At 46.2% G+C, this 18,695-nt stretch overlaps 1 protein-coding gene across 1 annotated transcript in view; it reads left to right on the forward strand.

Moving 5' to 3' along the window:
- Nucleotides 1-8,004: 8,004 nt before the first annotated feature.
- Nucleotides 8,005-18,695, forward strand: part of ABRAXAS2 (abraxas 2, BRISC complex subunit) — a 31,242-nt gene continuing 20,551 nt past the window's right edge. Inside the window, exons 1-3 of the mRNA XM_015068597.3 lie at nucleotides 8,005-8,157; nucleotides 12,870-12,960; nucleotides 17,609-17,645. Coding sequence (XP_014924083.2) covers nucleotides 8,011-8,157; nucleotides 12,870-12,960; nucleotides 17,609-17,645 — 275 coding nt within the window. The 5' untranslated portion in view covers nucleotides 8,005-8,010. The remainder of the gene's footprint in view (nucleotides 8,158-12,869; nucleotides 12,961-17,608; nucleotides 17,646-18,695) is intronic.

Here is an 18,695-nt window from a genome sequence, read left to right on the forward strand (position 1 = left end):
TGCGGGTTCCCACGACCAGGCGTGGAGAGACTGGGCCTCGCCTCCCTCTCTGCCCCCTCCAGCCAGAGTCAGATGCACCCCCTTTCTGAAGTGCCCGCCTAAGCGCCACCACATTTGGGGACTGCAGTTTGTAAGGGACTGTGAAAAAGAAACATCCAAAGTGGAGTCGGTTTTGCTAACCTTCACCGACGCTTAACTAACCCAACTTAACTGCAGCTTCAGCCTCTCCTAGAGTGGAATTTTTTTTTTTTTTTAAGATTTTATTTTTGAGTAACCTGTAGACCCAAAGTGGGGCTCAAACAACCCAGAGATCAAGAGTGGCCTGCTCTTCCGACCGAGCCAGCCAGGCACCCCTCCCAGGAGGGGAATTTTAAACCAATCAGTCTGGAATTTTCTGGTGGTCACTAGTGAGGTAATCCACCTGATAAGACCCCCTGCCTTCCCTTGAGGGAAGGTGACCTTGCCTGAAATAATGCACTTTTTAAATTATTATTATTTTATTGAAGTATAGTTGACAGTCAATGTTACATTAGTTTGAGAGGTTGAAATAATCCATTCGTAATTTACTAGTCCCACCTTCGGCCTGTAAAAACTTTCCATTTTGTACAACTCCTCCGAGCTCCCTTCTACTTGCTACATGGGATGTTGCCTAATTCATGAATCATTGAATAAAGGCAATTAGATATTTAAAGTTACTCAGCTGTTTTTGGTTTTTTTTGTTTGTTTGTTTGTTTGTTTTAAACAGGACTATTCAAGGTATTGCATTTTGGAAAAAGGCTGCCAGTGGGAAAACCCCACTGAATAGGTGAGGCCAATATTGCTCACTGCAAAGGCACAAATCACCTCATGCATCCACGTTGTGGTCAGATGTGGAAAGTGGGTGGGACAGTCCACTGCATTATTTGGCTTCCTGGTCAGAAAGCTAATTTAATTTGTAGCTGGGATTCTGCCTTAAAAATAGCATTCTGCCCTCTTGGGACTTGATATCACTGGTGGACACGGGAATTTATGCCCAGAGAAATGAATGCCTTATGACACCCCCCCCCCCCCGAACAAAAATATTCCAAAAACGAGGGTCGGATCGGAGTGTGGTGGAAGAAGGTGCAAGGGAGTCAAGATGCATGGATGCCTGTCTTCGCTGTGCCCCGAGCCAGGCACCTGATCTTGTCTGAGACTCCTAACCTTTGTGTGTCTCAACCTCCTCACCTGCACCACGCCGGAAATAGTGACTCGTTACACCAGGTTGCTCCCAACCAATGAACCTGAGATCCATCCGCCTCTTGGTCTGACTACCATTGGGATTTCTGCAGTATAATGTGAGAAATCTTGTGGGCCAAAGGTCTGGGGGTGTTTTCTGTAGCAGCCATGAACTACTGACAGTCGAATGTCCTAGGTAGGCCAGGCTCTCGAAGGCTTCTAATAAGGCTGCCTTCCAACCAGATGGAATGTTTCCTAGGCTACGTTTCTGTTGACTCAGCAGACAGAAGTCCAATAAGTCCCTAGAGGTAAACAGCATCAACAGTTGCCTCTCCAGTCCACAGAAACCCCAATTAGGACCAAAGTGCATCTCCTCCGATACAAGATGTTCCAAGATCTTCAAGCAACCGCTGGCGATAGACTACAGTAAAAGACAGATGGGGATCCATGTGTGTAGTGATTAAAGAACTCTAGGAAGAACGTAAGTAACCTTATTACAGTGCAATAAAACCACCAAATGCCACGGCCATTTAGTGCTGCCCTGGGCAAATGGTTGTTTTGATCTTTTGTAGACTCTAGATGCTAGAGAAAGCAAGCTTGAATATGACTAAGTCTCAAAAAGGTTTAGGTTCTAATTATGAAGGATCCATGAAAGATAAGGCCGTCTTCAATCTGGTGTCTTGCCAACACTTAAGATGTTTTTGCTGTGTGTGATGAATGCTATAAACAGTTGTTGGTATGGAGCCCTGGAAAAACCCTCTGTTTACACAGAGTTCCTTCTGTGGCTCCAGGATTATTCTGGCTGTTTAGTCCTGACGGCTGTGTGGGGCACCACCTCTGATCACCCAGGGCAACGGGATTCTCAGTGGAGGGTAGAGAAGCCCAATCCGAGTGGAGCTGCCCATCACCAGGGAGAAGGTGGAATGTGCCAAGGAACACAGTCTCTCTCACCAGGTGCCCGTTACATAGGCAGGGGGAGGCTCTTTGAGTACTCTGGGTTGCCTCGTCTCCCTCTAATGCTGCCGATCACTGCAGCCTGGAACTCTGCTTACCTCCAACTTCTCTGAAACTGTGCTTTTAAGAGTTCTCAAACACTTCCTAATTGGCAAACCAAGGGTCAAGTTCCAAGCTTTACCTTCTTTGCTCCTCTGTAGTGGTCAACACTGCTTAGGACACCCTTCTTGAAAACCCCTCCTTGTTTTCCCAGCACCACCTGCTCTTAAGTGAGCCTTTTAAACATTTTTACTTAGTGTTTATTTGATTTTGAAGGAGAGAGAGGCACAGCGTGGGCAGGGGAGGGGCAGAGAGAGAGGGAGACACAGAATTCGAAGCGGGCTCCAGCCTCTGAGGTGTCAGCACAGAGCCCGACGCCGGGCTGGAACTCACGAACCGCGAGATCATGACCTGAGCCAAAGTCAGACATTAACCGACTGAGTCACCCGGGGACCCCTTGAGTGAGCCTTTTAAAAAGGGAGGTAGGCAAGCAGCTCTGGAGTTGGACTCAGGTTTTGAGCCCTGACCCTATCATGTGTGACTGTAGGCAAGTTCTTTAACTTCTCGGGGCCTCAGTTTGCCCATCCTCATATAATAATAATAATAGTGCCCGTGGCATTAAATGAGGTAATTCCCGGGGTGCCTGGGTGGCTCAGTCAGTTAAGCGTCTGACTCTTGATTTCAGCTCAGGTCATGATTTCACGGCTTGTGAGTTCGAGCCCCACATTTGGCTCTGCGCTGACAGTGTGGAGCCTGCTTGGGATTCTCTCTCTCTCTCTCTCTCTCTCTCTCTCTCTCTCTCTCTCTCAAAATAAATAAATAAATAAAACTTAAAAAAAATAGAGGCACCTGGGTGGCCTCAGTTGGTCAAGTGTCCAACTTCGGCTTAGGTCATGATCTGCCGTTTATGAGTTTGAGCCCCACATCGGGCTCTCTGCTGTCAGCAAAGATCCTCTGTCTCCCCTCTCTCTTCCCCTTCCCCACTAGTTCTCTCTCTCTCTCTCTGTCTCTCTCAAAAGAAATAAACTTTAATTTTTTTTAATGTTTATTTATTTTTGACAGAGAGAGAGAGAGAGACGGACCATGAGCAGAGGAGGGGCAGGGAGAGAGGGAGACACAGAATCTGAAGCAGGCTCCAGACTCCGAGCTGTCAGCCCAGAGCCTGACACGGGGCTCGAACTCACAAACCGCGAGACCATGACCAGAGCCAAAGTCGGACGCTCAGCCGATGGAGCCACCCAGGCGCCCCAAAAGGAAATAAACTTTAAAATAAGTAAATAAGGTAATTCCTGTGACATCCTACATGCCTGACACACGGCAAATTCTCATTAAATGCTAGCTCAAGTTCTTCGGTTATAAATGGAGTTCAAAATGGACCTATTTCAGAACATTGTTAGGAAGATTACATAATAGACCGTGCAAGTGACGCGCTCAGAACAGAGCCTGACAGACAGTGAGCGTTCAGTAAATGTTAGCTATTGTTCTTACTGTTAGTGACTTCCAAGTTCATCCTCTACCCCCAGCTTCGGGTTTTTCCTGCAGCTGCCTAGACGTCCCTTGTTATGTTCAACTCAACCTGTCAACCTGTCGAAAACCCAAACTTCCTTGCACTGCCTCCTCCCCCAACCCCAGTACCTCCAAACCCTCTCTTCCCTGTGTTCTCCATTCACGTGGCCCCTGACCAGCCAAAGCAGAGCATCATCCTTATTTTGTTCTTCCCTCACCCTCCGCACACGGCTCCTCCTGGCCTCCCCTGGGCCTGGGCTCAGGGCCATTTTTTCCAGCCTGTCGCCACTGCTCTGCCTTCCTTTGGGCCACTCGGGCTCACAGCTCACTGGGGCCACTGCAACCCCTTTCGAGTAGACCTCCCTCGAGCCGCTCAGCTCCAGGCCCCTTCCCTGGTCCCAGCTATCCTCTGCTCCCCTCTGTTCCCCTCTCTTCCTCCACAGAGGCCTCCAAGACTCAGCCAGGTTTTCTCTCCTTCCATGCCTGATACCACTCATCCCTTTCCTTTGCATTTTCTTGCCTGATCACGGACTACGGAGTCAAGCCATCCTGAACTTCAGTCTCGACTTAGTCCATACCAGGTGTGACCTTGGGCAAGTCACTTGATTTAAACCTTTTAAGTCTCAGTTTCCTCGACTACCTAGAGGGCATAGTGAAATGGACTTTCTTGTTTCCTCTTTCAGATCCATCATAGCAGAGTGTGGCGTTTGCCTGCATACAAGCACCTGCTGAAATGCATGGGTTTTGTTTTTTTGATAAATATATAGAAATGGAATCTTACCATTTGCATTGTTTACCAGTTGCATTTTCACTTAAGAGTATTGTGGTGAGGGGCACCTGGGTGGCTCAGTCGGTTAAGCGTCGACTTCAGCTCAGGTCACAATCTCACCGTTAAGAGTTCGAGCCCCGTGTCAGGCTCTGTGCCCACTGCTCAGAGCCTGGAGCCCGTTTCAGATTCTGTGTCTCCCTCTCTCTCTGCTCCTCCCCCACTCATTCTCTCTCTCAAAAATAAATAAATATTAAAAAAAAACAATATTGTAGTGATAGGGGTGCCTGGGTGGCTCCGTCAGTCAAGCATCTGACTTTGATCTTGACTCAGGTCATGATCTCACGATTCGTGGGATCGAGCCCTGCATCGGGCTCTGAGCTAACAGCATGGAGCCTGCTTGGGAATCTCTCTCTCTTTCTCTCTCTCTCTCTCTGCCCCTTTCTAGCTGGTTCTGCTTCTCTGTCTCTCTCTCAAAATGAATCAAACTTGAAAAAAAAAAAAAAAGAATATTGTGGTGATATACTAGGAGGTCTTTTCTTATCAGAGCCTATAGATTTCTTTTATCTTCTAAACTACTTCATGACAACGGAAGTGATGGCTAACAGTCAGCAGGCTGTCATTGTGTGCCAAGGACTGGGTGAAACATCCAATATGCTATCTCATTCACTCCTTAAGATTGCCACAGCAGGCAGGTACCTCATTTTACACAGGAGCAAACCAAGGCGCAGAGAAGTTGCTCCGGATCACACAGTGAGTGCTACACCTGACACCGGAACCCAAGCGGTCCACTCTAAACCCTGCTTCGCAACCGCTACGTGGGTGTGTTCGATCACTGTAGAAGTTTTGCTGAAGGTTTTCCTAAGAAGGCAGTCAAGAGGAATTCCGTCATACGATACACAACACTGCATCCTAAAAATTCCTTATTCTCATCTTTCCCCAAGTTTCAGACTCTCACTGCAGCTACTCATCTCCCTTTCTCTTTCTCTTTCTCCTTCTCCCCGAAAATGCTGTTGATCCATCTGGCTCTTTCCTCTCTCATCTTCTGCGTCTCAAATCTTTTCCTCAGGGGCACCACCCAAGGCACCTTGTTAGTAATGAGCTTATTCCTTTTACTAGCTTCTTTGGTCTCCGTTCCCCTCTAGCACCTGCTGATAAAATACAACCATCTTCTGTGGGACCCTCCCACTTTTTATGCAACTTTCACTCAACAATCACTTGGGGGGGGGGCATGCAGTCACATGCTGGGTAATATCTACATGCCAGGCGTTATCCCAAATGCTGGACTACAGCAGTAAGCAAATCAAAGATGAATCCCTGTCCGCATGCAGTTCAGAATGTGCCAGCGGAGAGACAAAGACAATATGCTGAGAAATGAATAAAATAGGGATGATGTTAGATGGTGATGAGTAGGAAAGGGGAAGGGAAAGCAGGGAAGGAATATTGAGAAGGTCAGGCTGGGGCTGCAGTCTGGTTAGGGTGATAAGAGAAGGATTCTCTGACCAGGTGGCCCTAAGTGAAAATCTGCAACAGGTTGTCATACGTTATATCCCCAGGGAAGCAGAGTCTAAGCCTGAGATGAACACGAAAGAAGATTACTAGGGAGTGCTCTCAGGATCACCACCTACTGGGGAAGGGAAAGAAACAGAGCTGGATGGAGGAAGTTGGCGGACTGGGGTACCATTACAACAGCACCTCAGCTAACACCTCTTTCCCCTACAGGGCACTCTGGAGCTGGGATGACCCTTTGGAATTACCCCAGGTTGGAAGGAAGGAGGTGAGCCTTTATCCATCTATATTGATGAGGCATTGAATGTTGGTCACCCAGAAAATGAGGAATGATCTCAGGCAATGACACTATACTGAAGGCAAGTCCATGGGAAAGCTGACAATTTCCCCAGCTGGGGAAGAAGCTGGGTATGGTAGAATAGTAAGTCCTGCAAGGGTGGATATGGGTCACACATCAGAGCATCTAGAGCAGAGATAAAGGAGTAAACCTTGCAACTATCTGTGAGAAGAGCACTCTAGGCAAAGGGAACAGCAAGTGCAAAGGCCCTGAGGTAGGATGAGATAGGGATACCCAGGAAGCAGAAAGACTAGTGTGGCTGAAGCCAAGTGAACAAAGGGGGCAGGGGCAAGAAAGGAAGTCAGATGAGTGATAGGAACCAAGTCATTACAAGGTTTAGGTTTAGACCAAGAAGCAACATGCTTTAAATGAAAAAAAAAATTTTTTTTATGTTTATTTAAACATAAAGAGAGAGACACACACAGAGTGCGAGCAGGGGAGGGCAGAGAGAGAGGGAGGGAGACACAGAATCTGAAGCTGGCTCCAGGCTCTGAGCTGTCAGCGCAGAGCCCAATGCAGGACTCGAACCGATGAACCGTGAGATCATGACCTGAGCCGAGGTCAGACGCTTCACTGACTGAGCCACCCAGGCGCCCCTAAGTTTTAAGTTTTAGCATGACCAGTTTAGTTGCTGGGTTGAGATTAGATTTGGCAGGGAAGGGGTTGAAGACAAGGTGGAACCCAGGGTTTCTCAACCTCATCCCGTGGGGGAGGTGGGGGTCCTATGCATTGTAGGATATTTGGCTGCCCTCTAACCACTATTACCAGCGGCACCCTCCGCCAAGTTGTGACATCCAAAAATGCCTCCAGACACTGCCAAATATCCCCTGAGGGGTAAAATTGCCCCCAGTTCAGGGCTCTTGAGTCAGAGACTGTTATAAAGACCCAGGAAAGAATTGATGATTTAGACCACCATGATAGGTGATAGGTGTGCTGGTGATGAGTTGTAGGATTCTCGATATATTTTTAAGACTGTGCTGACTGATCAAAGGTGAGGGAGGTCAACCATGATTCCAAGGTTTTGGGCCTGTGCACCAGTCAGAAAACAGTCCTTCTGCTGAACTTTTGGAGAGCGTGGTAGAAGGAGACTTGTGGGAGATCAGAAGTCCAGTTTCGAACCTGAAAGATCGGACAAAGAGAAGAATGGTGATTCCTGAGCTTCTTTACCTAACTTTGCGAGATTTAATTTTTGCTGTTTTTTTTTTAAATTTGTTGTTCCAATCTTCTTTCCGTGATTTTTCGTTAAATTCGTGTCCTTTTGTTACAGAATCCAATCCCTTCCCACCTTCACTGCTACCACCATTTCACTTCCAACCACCCCCAAAGACACCTCCCTCCTGCGGATTACAGTACCACCCTTCCCCCTCTGCCACATTATAGCCTCCACGCCGCAGCCAGAGTGGTCCTACGAAAATGGAAATAACAGCATTTTGTTTCTATGTCAAACGCAAACCGCGCACTTGCTTGAATCATCTCCCTCCTTTCATTCTTGAGTTGGATTTTATTAGTAAGAGTTTCATTTGCAAAGAAAAAAAATGATTTGGGGAACTCTCGAGGGCTATGCAGAAGAGGCGGTATCTGAGATGTGCAGGGCCCGAGACGGAGGACACTTCGCGGGGGTTGGGTTCCAATAGGGCAAATCTGCGTCTCTGAGGGCGCTCCGGCCCCTTGGCCTCACCCGCCAAAAACTTCATTTCCCAGGATGCCAAGGGGCGGGGCCGGCCGGAAGGCTGCGTGCCCTCCGCGGGGCATGATGGGGGAGTTGGAGATTTCCATCATGGCGGCTTCCATTTCGGGCTACACCTTCAGCGCTGTGTGTTTCCACAGCGCCAACAGCAACGCTGACCACGTAGGTGCCGGGCCCCCCGCCGCGGCCGCTGGAGCCTCCAGCCTCCGTCCCGGGCCGGCGCCTGCGGCCAAGCTGGAACCGCTCGCGGCTCGCCCCTTGGGCTCCCGGGCTGGCCCGAGGGGCAGGTGACCCGGGCGGCTCCCGCCCCCGGCGAGCTCCTGCTACCCTGGGGTCCTTCGCCCCTGGGATGGGCCCCCTCATTCGGTGCCTGCCATCTCCTGGCCCTCTCAGGACAGCCGTCTTGTTTTTAGCAAAGCTGTCTCGGTTGGCAGCCAGCAGTGTCTGGAGTCGCTTAGTGGAAACCGAGCTCCTGCCCCTCCCTGAGAGGCTTCTAGACTTGCGAGGGGCTCCCGGGGTCGGCAAAGAGCGGAGAGACCGAGCTTTAGTCTGGGAACCGAGGCACCCTGCCCCGCCCGCGGGTCTCACAGGTTGTTGTGGGGTGCGACGAGGGAAAGAAACCATGGCTGTCACTATTCATACTCGTTAGATACGTTCGTGTGTTTTCTTCGCCTCGATGGAAAATGGAGAATGTAAACAGGAGTGTTTAGGTGTAGGGTCTGTTTGCCTTGAAGTTGCATATTTAGTTCCTTGGCGAATGTTCTAAAACCACGGCGCTCGTCGCAGCGAAATAGGGAAATGACAGGCCTACGTATGAGTGATCGGAAATGCATAGGCTTCGGAGCTCCCAGAGAGCAAAGCTTGTCTGCTTCAATGTCTTTATTTCGCGAATTGTCTTTTTAATGTCATTCGCCTGGATGGAAGTTTCTTTGTGAAACTAGGTAACTTTTATCTTTACATATGTAATCTGTCCACCAAATTGAGGGGTTATTTGAAAAGATGTCAATAGTGAATTATTCAAATTTATTTAATAAGTGTGTGTGTGGGGGGGGGTTGTGGTTGTCATTACAAAGCAAAATGAGACACTGCAGAATAAGGAACTGGGTTTGGTTTCATGTCTGCAATCTTAGCCTCCATTAGTAAAAACTGATCACACAGAGAGGTGATTCTGTTAGTAAGTTGGGTATCATGAAATTATTGTACTTTTCATCTCTTCGATGTTGATAGTGGAGATAGGAATACACATGGGTGTTTCCAGAGTTAGCTCACGTCTCTGGACACTAAGGCCTGTGATACTATAGGCAGCTATTTTATAATGTAATGAAGTTCCGTATATAGGTGGTTTGTGATACTCCTGATGTCCTTAGAAGTATTAAATATGGTTTCAGCAATGCTTCTTAACATCTGTAGTTCTTGGACTACCTAGTAATATCACAGTTTTTGCAGAAGGCAAGACTATTGTTAAGAATAAGTTACCTCTTGGATAGGTGTTCTACAAACAGCAGTGACATGGCCATGTTACTTAGATTGTTATTAATTTAATTCGAGAGATAGTCCCTTATATCTGTGCTTTGCCAGACATGGTGCTAGACTTTGTGGAAGTCTTTGCCATGATATGGAAGTATGTCTCCAAATAGTTTGCAACTTTATTTCACATGGCCATAGCTGTTTATGTTAACCTTGCCATGATTATATATGTAGACTACTTTAATTTCAATTTTATACATTTTAAAGTTGAGGAATCAAAAACTTGCTTTTGTAGTGCATTCTTGTTTTGTCCAGGAAATAAATTAGTTTAAAATCACTCATTCTGTAGAGCTGAGGTGAGCAAGCATTTTCTGTAAAGGGCCAAATAGTAAATGTTTTAGGTTTTGTGAGCCAGTCTCTGTAGCAACTACTCAATTCTGCTGTTGGATGAAGAAAGCAGCCAAAGACAATAAATAAATTAGGGTGAATGTTTCCAATAAAACTTTAGTTATGGACTCTGAAATTTGAATTTCATATGATTTTCACATCCATGAACTATTCCTATTTTTTATTTTTTTCAACCATTTAAAAGTAGAACCTATTCTTAACTTGTCGGCTGTACGCTAACAGGCATGAAGCTAGATTGAACCCACATACCACAGTTTGCCTCCTTCCGCTATAAAGTAACAGTGGCTCAGATAATCCAGACCAGTAGATAATAAACATTCATTTTATACTTGGCTTTGGAATGTCTTGATGTCACTGTTGACTTTTTCAATCTGAGGACTATGATAGAGTTTCCAGGTAAAATACAGGGTACTCAATTAAATGTGAATTTCAGATAAATGGGAAGTAATTTTTTAGTGTCAGTATATCCTAAATATTACATAAAAAATTGTTCATTGTTTATCTGAAATTCACACTTAACTGAGTAGCCTGTATTTTTATTTTCTAAATCTGGCAGTCCTAGACTGTGGAACACTAAGGATCTGTAGATACATTCTTAAGTGTGAAGTTCTATAGAAATTTAAACTTTTTTTCATTTTAATTTTTATTAATTTGTTACAAAGACAGAGCTTCTCTTTTGTAGCGAGAGCTCATAACTGAAAGACTTGTATGGAATAAAAGTCACTGTTTCTCAAACTAGTAGTCATGAACACTCCTTTAGGTTTGAGAGAAAAATTTTTTTTAATGTTTTAATTTATTTTGAGTGAGAGCACATGTGCATGCATCCATTGTGGGGAGGGGGGCAGAGAGAGAGGGAGAGAGAGAATCCCAAGCAGGCTCCTCACTCTCAGTGCAGAGAGCCATGCGGTGCTCTGTCCCACAAACTATGAGATCATGACCTGAGCCGAAATCAAGAATCGGATGCTCAACCCACTGAGCCACCCAGGTGCTTGAGAGAAAATTTTTTAGAGGGGATCTGTATATTACTTAAGTTTGAGAAATACCCTGTACATGATGATTTGGGATTTTAGGACACTCCCCTAATTCAACACAAAACTATGCTGTAAAGCATCTATCTCTCCCTCCTCACCTCCACAGATTCCAACTGGAAATATATATTTTTTTAATGTTTCTTTTTGAGAGGGAGGGAGAGAGAGTGAGTGGTGGGGAAGGGCAGAGAGGGGAGACAGAATCCCAAGCAGGTTCCGTGCTGTCAGCCCACAGCCCAACGCAGGGTTCGAACCCACGAATCATGAGATCATGCATGATCTGAGCTGAAATCCAGAGTCGGATGCTCAACTGGTTGAGCCATCCAGGCTCCCCTCAACTGGGAATATTTTTAAACTAGGAAATTCCTTTAATTGATTTGAAGGGTTAGCCTAGAATAGAAAGGTATGTAGTACAAGGGCATTGTTTTGGAGCACCTGGGTGGCGCAGTCGGTTAAGCGTCTGACTTCAGCTCAGGTCATTATCTCATGGCTCGTGGGTTCAAACCCCACATCGGGCTCTTTGCTATCAGCTCGGAGCCCGTGTCAGATCCTCTGTCTCTCTCTCTCTCTACCCCGTGCTCTCTTTCTCTTTCTGCCCCTCCCCTGCTCTCTCTCTAAATAAATACATAAAACATTTGAAAGGGGGGGGGCACTGTTTCAACAAATATCCTCAACCAGTATTTATTGAGCACCTCCAATGTGTTAGGCTGGGCACTCTGCTGGGTGCTGAGATAGAGCAGTGAGCAAACACAGAGTCCCTGCTCTCATGGAGCTTACATTTTAGTAGGTGTAGGCATTTCTTTGTTAATACAAGGATGTACTATGGCGGATAGTGAGAAGACTGAGAAGAAAAAGAATGCAGGGGACAGGAGACAGGGTGTGTGACAGTCCCTGTTTCCATTACATTGGCCATCTAATAAGGTGCCATCTGAGTAAAGAGCCAAACGGACCGGGGCGCCCGGGTGGCTCAGTCGGTTAAGTGTCCAACTCTCGATTTCGGCTCAGGTCGTGATCTCATGTTTGTTGAGTTCAAGCCCCATGTCGGCTCCACGCTAACAGCGTGGAGCCTGTTAGGGATTCTCTCTCTCTCTCTCTCTCTCTCTCTCTCTCTCTCTCTCTCTCCCCCCCCCGCACCCTTTCTGCCCCTCCCATGCATCCTCTCTCTCCCTCTCTCTCTCTCTCTCTCTCTCTCACAGAATAAATATACTTTAAAAAAAAAAAAAAAAGCAAAATGGAGGAAGGAGTAAGCACATGGCTCTCCCGGAAGGGCAATTGCAGAACAGCCTATTAGTTCACCCTCTTAGGAAAGTTATTGTGACAGCCAGTGAATGTTCTCCAACTGTGCCTGTGCTGAGCATGGCAGCAAGTACACAGTAGGTTATGTGCCAAGTGACCCAGGATTTACCGTTCTCCCAAGGTGTAAGGAAACAAACCTCCTTGTTTATTAAGGAAAAATATTCGTGCGAATGATAAATTTGTTTGCTGAAATCCTCATTTCCCACAGCCCGTACAAGAGCAATTCGTTGTGCTTTGTGTTAAACTTCTTTATCCTTTTATCATTAACAGTGCTTTTAAAACAATGAAATAAATTGTATGCTGTTTCCAGAAAACAACCTTGGAATATTTCTGCTTCCTGAGCTTTTTTGATATTGGTTATTACACTCAGTAGGATTTAAGAAATGAATTCACTCTACTTATTTTTGCTTCAAAAAAAAAAGCAGTTTTTTTTTTTTCTTAAGGGATTAAAGTATTTCATTGTGTATGGAATCCTTTTTTCAAACAATCCAGTTAATCGATGTATCTCAGATTGCTTTAGTCTTCCTTGTGGGTTTATAGAAGAGTAGTTTCTTTGGCAAGCTTTTTGGATTGTTAAAAATTGTTATAAAATTATAATGCCCTCCATTCCTTTTAATTCCAGTAAAAAGTCATCTTTATTTTTAGTCTGCGACTATTTTCTCTCATTACTTTTAGGAAGGATTTCTGCTGGGAGAGGTAAGACAAGAGGAAACCTTTAGCATCAGTGACTCACAAATCAGCAACACAGAATTTCTGCAAGTAATCGGTAAGTGAGTTTATCACTGAGCTTAGAGATACTTTTTCTGTATCAGTGCTGTTTGTTTTGTTCTTTGGCCCTTTCCCAATTTTAATCTGAAAGATTAAAGGCACATAGAAGACCATTAAAATCACAACGCAAATCACTTGCACCGATAACTGGTAGGTAATGTTTTATAAGTCAGTGTGGACTTGCAGCGTATGACTATGTGTAGGAAGCCTTGCAAAGCTGTCTCTTACTAACTGGTCTTTTACTGAAGTGCTGTGTGCTATTTCGCTTGATTGTCTCTTTGAAACCACAGCGAATCCCAAGTTTGCGGCTCGGGCTATTCCCCATTGTCAGCCTCCCCGCGTACTGGAAGGAATGGATCTGTTGGGCTGGTGCTTCTTGGAAGGATCTGGCAACAATGTTCACACTTGTTTACACGAGCAGTTTGCTGAATGGAAGCAGCTTTCTTTCTTTTCTTTTTTTTAAAACTTTTAAAATGTTTATTTTTGAGAGACGAGCAGGCAGAGGCAGAGAGAGAGGGAAACAGAGAATCCGAAACAGGCTCCAGGTCCAAGCTGTCAGCACAGAGCCGACGGGGCTTGAACTCATGAACAGTGAGATTGTGACTGAGCCAAGTCGGACCTTACCGACTGAGCCCCAGTGCCCTCGAACAGCTTTCGAGAACAACCAGTCGATTGGGGCGATGCTGAGAAGGTGAAGAGCATTTAGATGCGCCCACCCTTTGCATCAGCACCCTTTTTAAAAAATTTTTAATGTTATTTATTTCTGAGAGAGAGACAGAGCATGAGTGGGGGGGGCAGAGAGAGAGGGGACACAGAATCAAGCGGCTCAGGCCCGACTGTCAGCACAGAGCCGACGTGGGCTCAAGCTCACAACCATGAGATCAGACCGAGCCAAAGTCGTCACTCACGACTGAGCCCCGGCCCCAAGCCCTTTTTGATAACTAGGGATCAAACTGCACCTCAAGCATGTCACCAAACAGCATGTCCTGATGCTCAGAACCCAGCAGGGGACATTTCACTTCTGCGGCCAACATCTGTTGACTGTCGCATGTGAGGCACGTGCCACACAGCGAGGGGGATATCCAGATGCATCTCTTGCTGCCAGGAGTGTGGGGAGGAGAAGACAAGTAAGCAGAGATACCAGACAAAGCACAAGATGGGTACTGTAAGAAGGGAACAGAGACGAGCCCCTAAGTGGAAAAGGAAAACCTGCTAGTGGGGAAAATCAGTAATGGTGACATGAAGGAGGTGAACTCAGGGCTAGTGGGCAGTGCATTCAGGGGAACCCAGAGCAAGGAGTGCATAAAATATACAGGGAATCTGGCCTGTTTCTACACAGTTAAAATACAGAATGTGTGAAGGGGACTGGTTGCTGGTTTGAAATCTTGCTGGAAGGTTAGGTTATGTTGGGGCCACATCAGCAATGTCAAGCCTGTTCTGAAAGCCTTCTAGTACATGGGTTGGGAGGCCGGGATGAGGACTGGGGGGGGGGAGGGGGGGCGGTTAGGATTGTGGGGGCGGGGACAAGAAATAGTTAATTTCCTAAAGGACCAAACCTATAAAACCTACTCCCCACAACAATGACTTACTAGAAAAAAAATTTTTTTTAATGCTTATTCATTTTTGAGAGACAGAGACAGAATGCAAGCGGGAGGGGCAGAAAGAGAGGGAGACAGAATCCCAAGCAGGCTCCAGGCTCCAGGCTCCAAGCTGTCAGCACAGAGCCCCGACGCAGAGCTCAAACCCACAAACTGTGAGATAATGAGCTGAGCCAAAGCCGGACGCTTAACCGACGGAGCCACCCAGGTGCCCCAATAATGACTTATTATAAAGACTTGATATACGGGATGTAGCCCTTCTTTCACTGAGATTTTGTTTTTGTTTTGCTTAACTCTTTAAAATTCTGCGATAGAGACTTTGGTTTCATTGGACATGTGTGCAGTTTTATTGTTTGCACTTGGATTTTCAAAAACGAATTTGGTATTTGAAGGTTAAAATGCCAGAGTTAACTGACAGCAAACCATGCAAGAAAGAGCTCTCTTACCTGGTGTGCTCACCAAAGCAGCATTTCTGATGAATATTCTGGCTATTTATTTATTTTTAAAGAAATAGAATGGGAAACTAATTCCAATTCTACAGTTTAATGCGGTGTATCTGCTTTATAAGCCTTCGGGTTCTCGCAGTAAGTGCATTTCCATGGTATTGTAAATACGGAGAGGTACCGATTGATAGAGTGTCCCAGTTACTACAGCACCATGACAACCATCTTTTGCTGCACAACGTTTAGCTTATTAGCTGTATTCATTTCATTGTTTGAAACAGATTATGGATCTTATGGGCAAAGCGTTTGCTGGTATCATCTTAAAAGTATTGTTATCATTGCAATAGTTTTCTTTTAAAAATGAATACATGTTAGAAATATAAACCGGGGACTCTGGAAAATCTGGGTGGGAAGGGCAATCATTAGCTGAAGTGCCATGAGTAGTGTTTCAGACCAGTGGTGTAAAGAAACTTCCTGGCACAGCTTAACCTCCGGGACGAGATGTTCCAAACAAAATGAAGTGACCAAAGTTGGTATTTGCTGCACATGTCTGAATCCATGTGCAGACCCCTTTATCTTTCCGTCTATAATAAGGACTTCATAAAGAACGCTACGTTCGGAACACCAAGTGTCGCGTTTTGTGTTGATCACATATTCATTTTAAAGGCTGTGCTAATTCACTTTAAAATCTTTATTTTGGGGAGAGAGACACACACACACACACACAGCATGAGTGGGGGAGGGGCAGAGAGAGAGGGAGACACAGAATCGGAAGCAGGCTCCAGGCTCCGAGCCGTCAGCCCAGAGCCCGACGCGGGGCTCGGAACTTACCGACTGCGAGATCGTGACCTGAACCGAACTCGGACACCCAACCGGCCGAGCCACCCAGGCGCCCCTGTGCTAACTCACTTTAAATAGAGCTGTCCACCCTTCGTTCCAGGAAGGGGAGGGAGCAGACCGCCACCCAAGGGCTTCCTTGGTTAATGAAGTGACGCCACTGCAGTTACTGGAAAGGCTGGGAGTAGCGGCACTGAGTCACCCCCAGAAGGAGAAGCAGAGGTAGGACGATCGATTGGCGGGAACAGCCGGAGGTCCGGGGGTAGCGAACTTCTACGAAAATGAGTGAAGAGACGCCCTGCACGTGTAAAGAGGAGTCTTGACCACCCGGATGAGCTTAGAGGCACGGCAGACTCTGGGACCGCAAGCGAGGCTGCCCTGCTTCCGCCTGCTTTCAGAGGCCTACCTATCAGCCAGGGTGCCAGCCAGCTTCCGGGTCATCCGCGGCTTTATCGCGTTTCGGGCTTTCACCCAGTCTTCTCCGTGGAGCGCTTAGGCCTTGCAAAAAATCTTCTAAGAGAAAGATTCAGCTTCCTTCAGCAAATGCCACATGGTATCTAGGACACATCTTCAGTGTGCTTCTAATCCCAGTTGTAAACCATGACAGAAGTCTGCTGGGGCAGTTGATGACAACAATGTGTATTTGGGGTTCAGAACTGACCCGAGGGGGTTTCTGAAAATACCCTTTAAAGTGGAAGGTGAGTTTTTTCTCTTTCTCCCGAACTCTTTTTAAAGTTTTTGCTACAAACGTGCCACGTTCTAATCGCTTGACCAAGAGTATCTGAAATAACGTAAGATGGTGTAATGTATTATGCTCGGTGATGAAAGAGAACAATTTCTAGATGAAGGTTTCTTATTTGCACCACTTCGTCAACAGCTACGCGAGGCGATGAACTCATCTTCCCAGTGGGGGAACTGCATTCGTGCGCACGTTCTGGCAGCGTTAACATTAGGACAGAAGCTAATGGACACAGTCCCATGTCCTCCAGGGTCATGGTTTCAGTTTAATTGCGTTAAAATTGTAGCCTGGAACTCTGTGCCTGTGGCTTTTTAAACAACAGGTGATTAGCCTCTGTCCAGAAGAATGTTATTAATACAATTGAATGGTTAATTAGTCTCATGGTCTTGTAAAGCAACCCAGGCCCCAAGCCCCCTGATGAGCTTGAAGAAATTGTTCACTCTGGTTAATCCCAGCAATAGTTCCAGAAGCCATTAGGATCTGCCTTCTAAATGACTGTTTCCCTTGGTGCTGGCCGTCTTTGAAAGGGTTAACAGGCCTCCAGAGTCTCCTCCTCCCTTCCCCCTCAAAACACCTGGCCCAAGTTGTCCTGAGCCCATTAGTGGGTTATTGATGGTGGGGTGGTTAGGCCCTCCTCTCCCCAAGCTGTCCTCACTGTGCTCATACACTTTGATTAAATGCTTCCAGTCAGTTGTTACTTTTTCCTCTTATGCTTTGTTTAACTAGGTGAGATTGAATGAGGGCACACAATAGCTGTGTGTTCTGAATAAAAGCTTTCAGATGTGTGCTTCTCGTATGTGGACAGATGGAAACAGAACTTGTTCTCCAGTTGACTTTGTACTGAGAATGCGTCCCTGAGTTGAAGTGTTAAGAAGGCACACTGCCTTCACTAGTACCTACTAGGGAGAGGAAAGCTGTCTTTTTATTCAAGATTTTAGTTAAGAAAACAAAGAAAAATCCTGGGCTATTTGATACTTGCCTGTATCTTACCAGATTAACTGAGATGTGTTTTTTTCTTTCTAATTACAGAAATCCATAATCATCAGCCTTGTTCAAAACTTTTTAGGTAAGCCACATTCTTTGTCACTTTTAGTCCTCATTAAAATATTAATTGATAAAAACTAGTGAATTTCGGGGCGCCCGGGTGGCTCAGTTGGTGAAACACCCAGCTCTTGATTTCGGCTCAAGTCATGATCTCACAGTTTGTGAGACTGAGCTGCTCATCAGGCTCTGCGATGACAGCATGGAGCCTGCTTGGGATTCTCTCTCTCCCTCTCTCTGCATATGTGTCTCTCTCTCAAAAAAAAAAAAAAAAAAAAAAAAAGAACTGGAATTAAAAAAAAAACTAATGAATTTAGGTCTGTAGCTGATTGTGGCTATAAAGTCACACGTAAAACTGAGGGCATCCAAATTCACTTGTTTGTGAACAAACACCTATGTGTTTGGGGCACTGTGTTAGGTTAGGGAAAGGGGAGGGATGGTATAAATCTTGGCGTCAGTGGTTTACAATGAAAGCCTGCTCCAGCACCCTCCCAAGGACTGTTCGGCCCCAGAGCAGGAAGTTAAGGATCACATATGGATAAAATAATTTAAGGGGTGTTTTTAAGAAGAATAAAAAATGTTCAGTGTTCAACTTTATGAGGAAAGGAAAGGAAACATGGAACCTTCATTTTGCGTGTATATAAGTTAATATACACCGGTTGCATACTAAGACCAACTGAAGGACAGAAAGGAAGGAATGGGGGGGCACTGTTCAGAAGGGAGGGGGCAAATGACACGGGTGGAGGGCAACAGAGAAAAGTGCCCGTGTCCTCTATGCACCATGCTTCTCCCCAGACTCCCGTTGGGCCTCTGCCTGCTCTCTCAGCCCCAGACCCCTCCACTCGATGGTTGCAGTGATGGTTCCAACTCAGTGTTCCTTAACCCCCACCCCTGAGGGTGTGTTCTACCTTCCCAGAAGCCAGTACCTCCCTTCTAGAGCTGCCCACGCTAGTGCAATTCAGCGTTCTCGATCAGCGTTCCCTTCTCCAACACCTGCCCACCCCTCGTGCCTAGCCGTTCTTGCTGTATGTCCCCCGCTCTCACCCTGACCCCTGTCTCGTCCTCAGCTGGCCCA

This window comes from Acinonyx jubatus, chromosome D2, assembly GCF_027475565.1.
Source record: "Acinonyx jubatus isolate Ajub_Pintada_27869175 chromosome D2, VMU_Ajub_asm_v1.0, whole genome shotgun sequence".
Taxonomy (NCBI): domain Eukaryota; kingdom Metazoa; phylum Chordata; class Mammalia; order Carnivora; family Felidae; genus Acinonyx; species Acinonyx jubatus.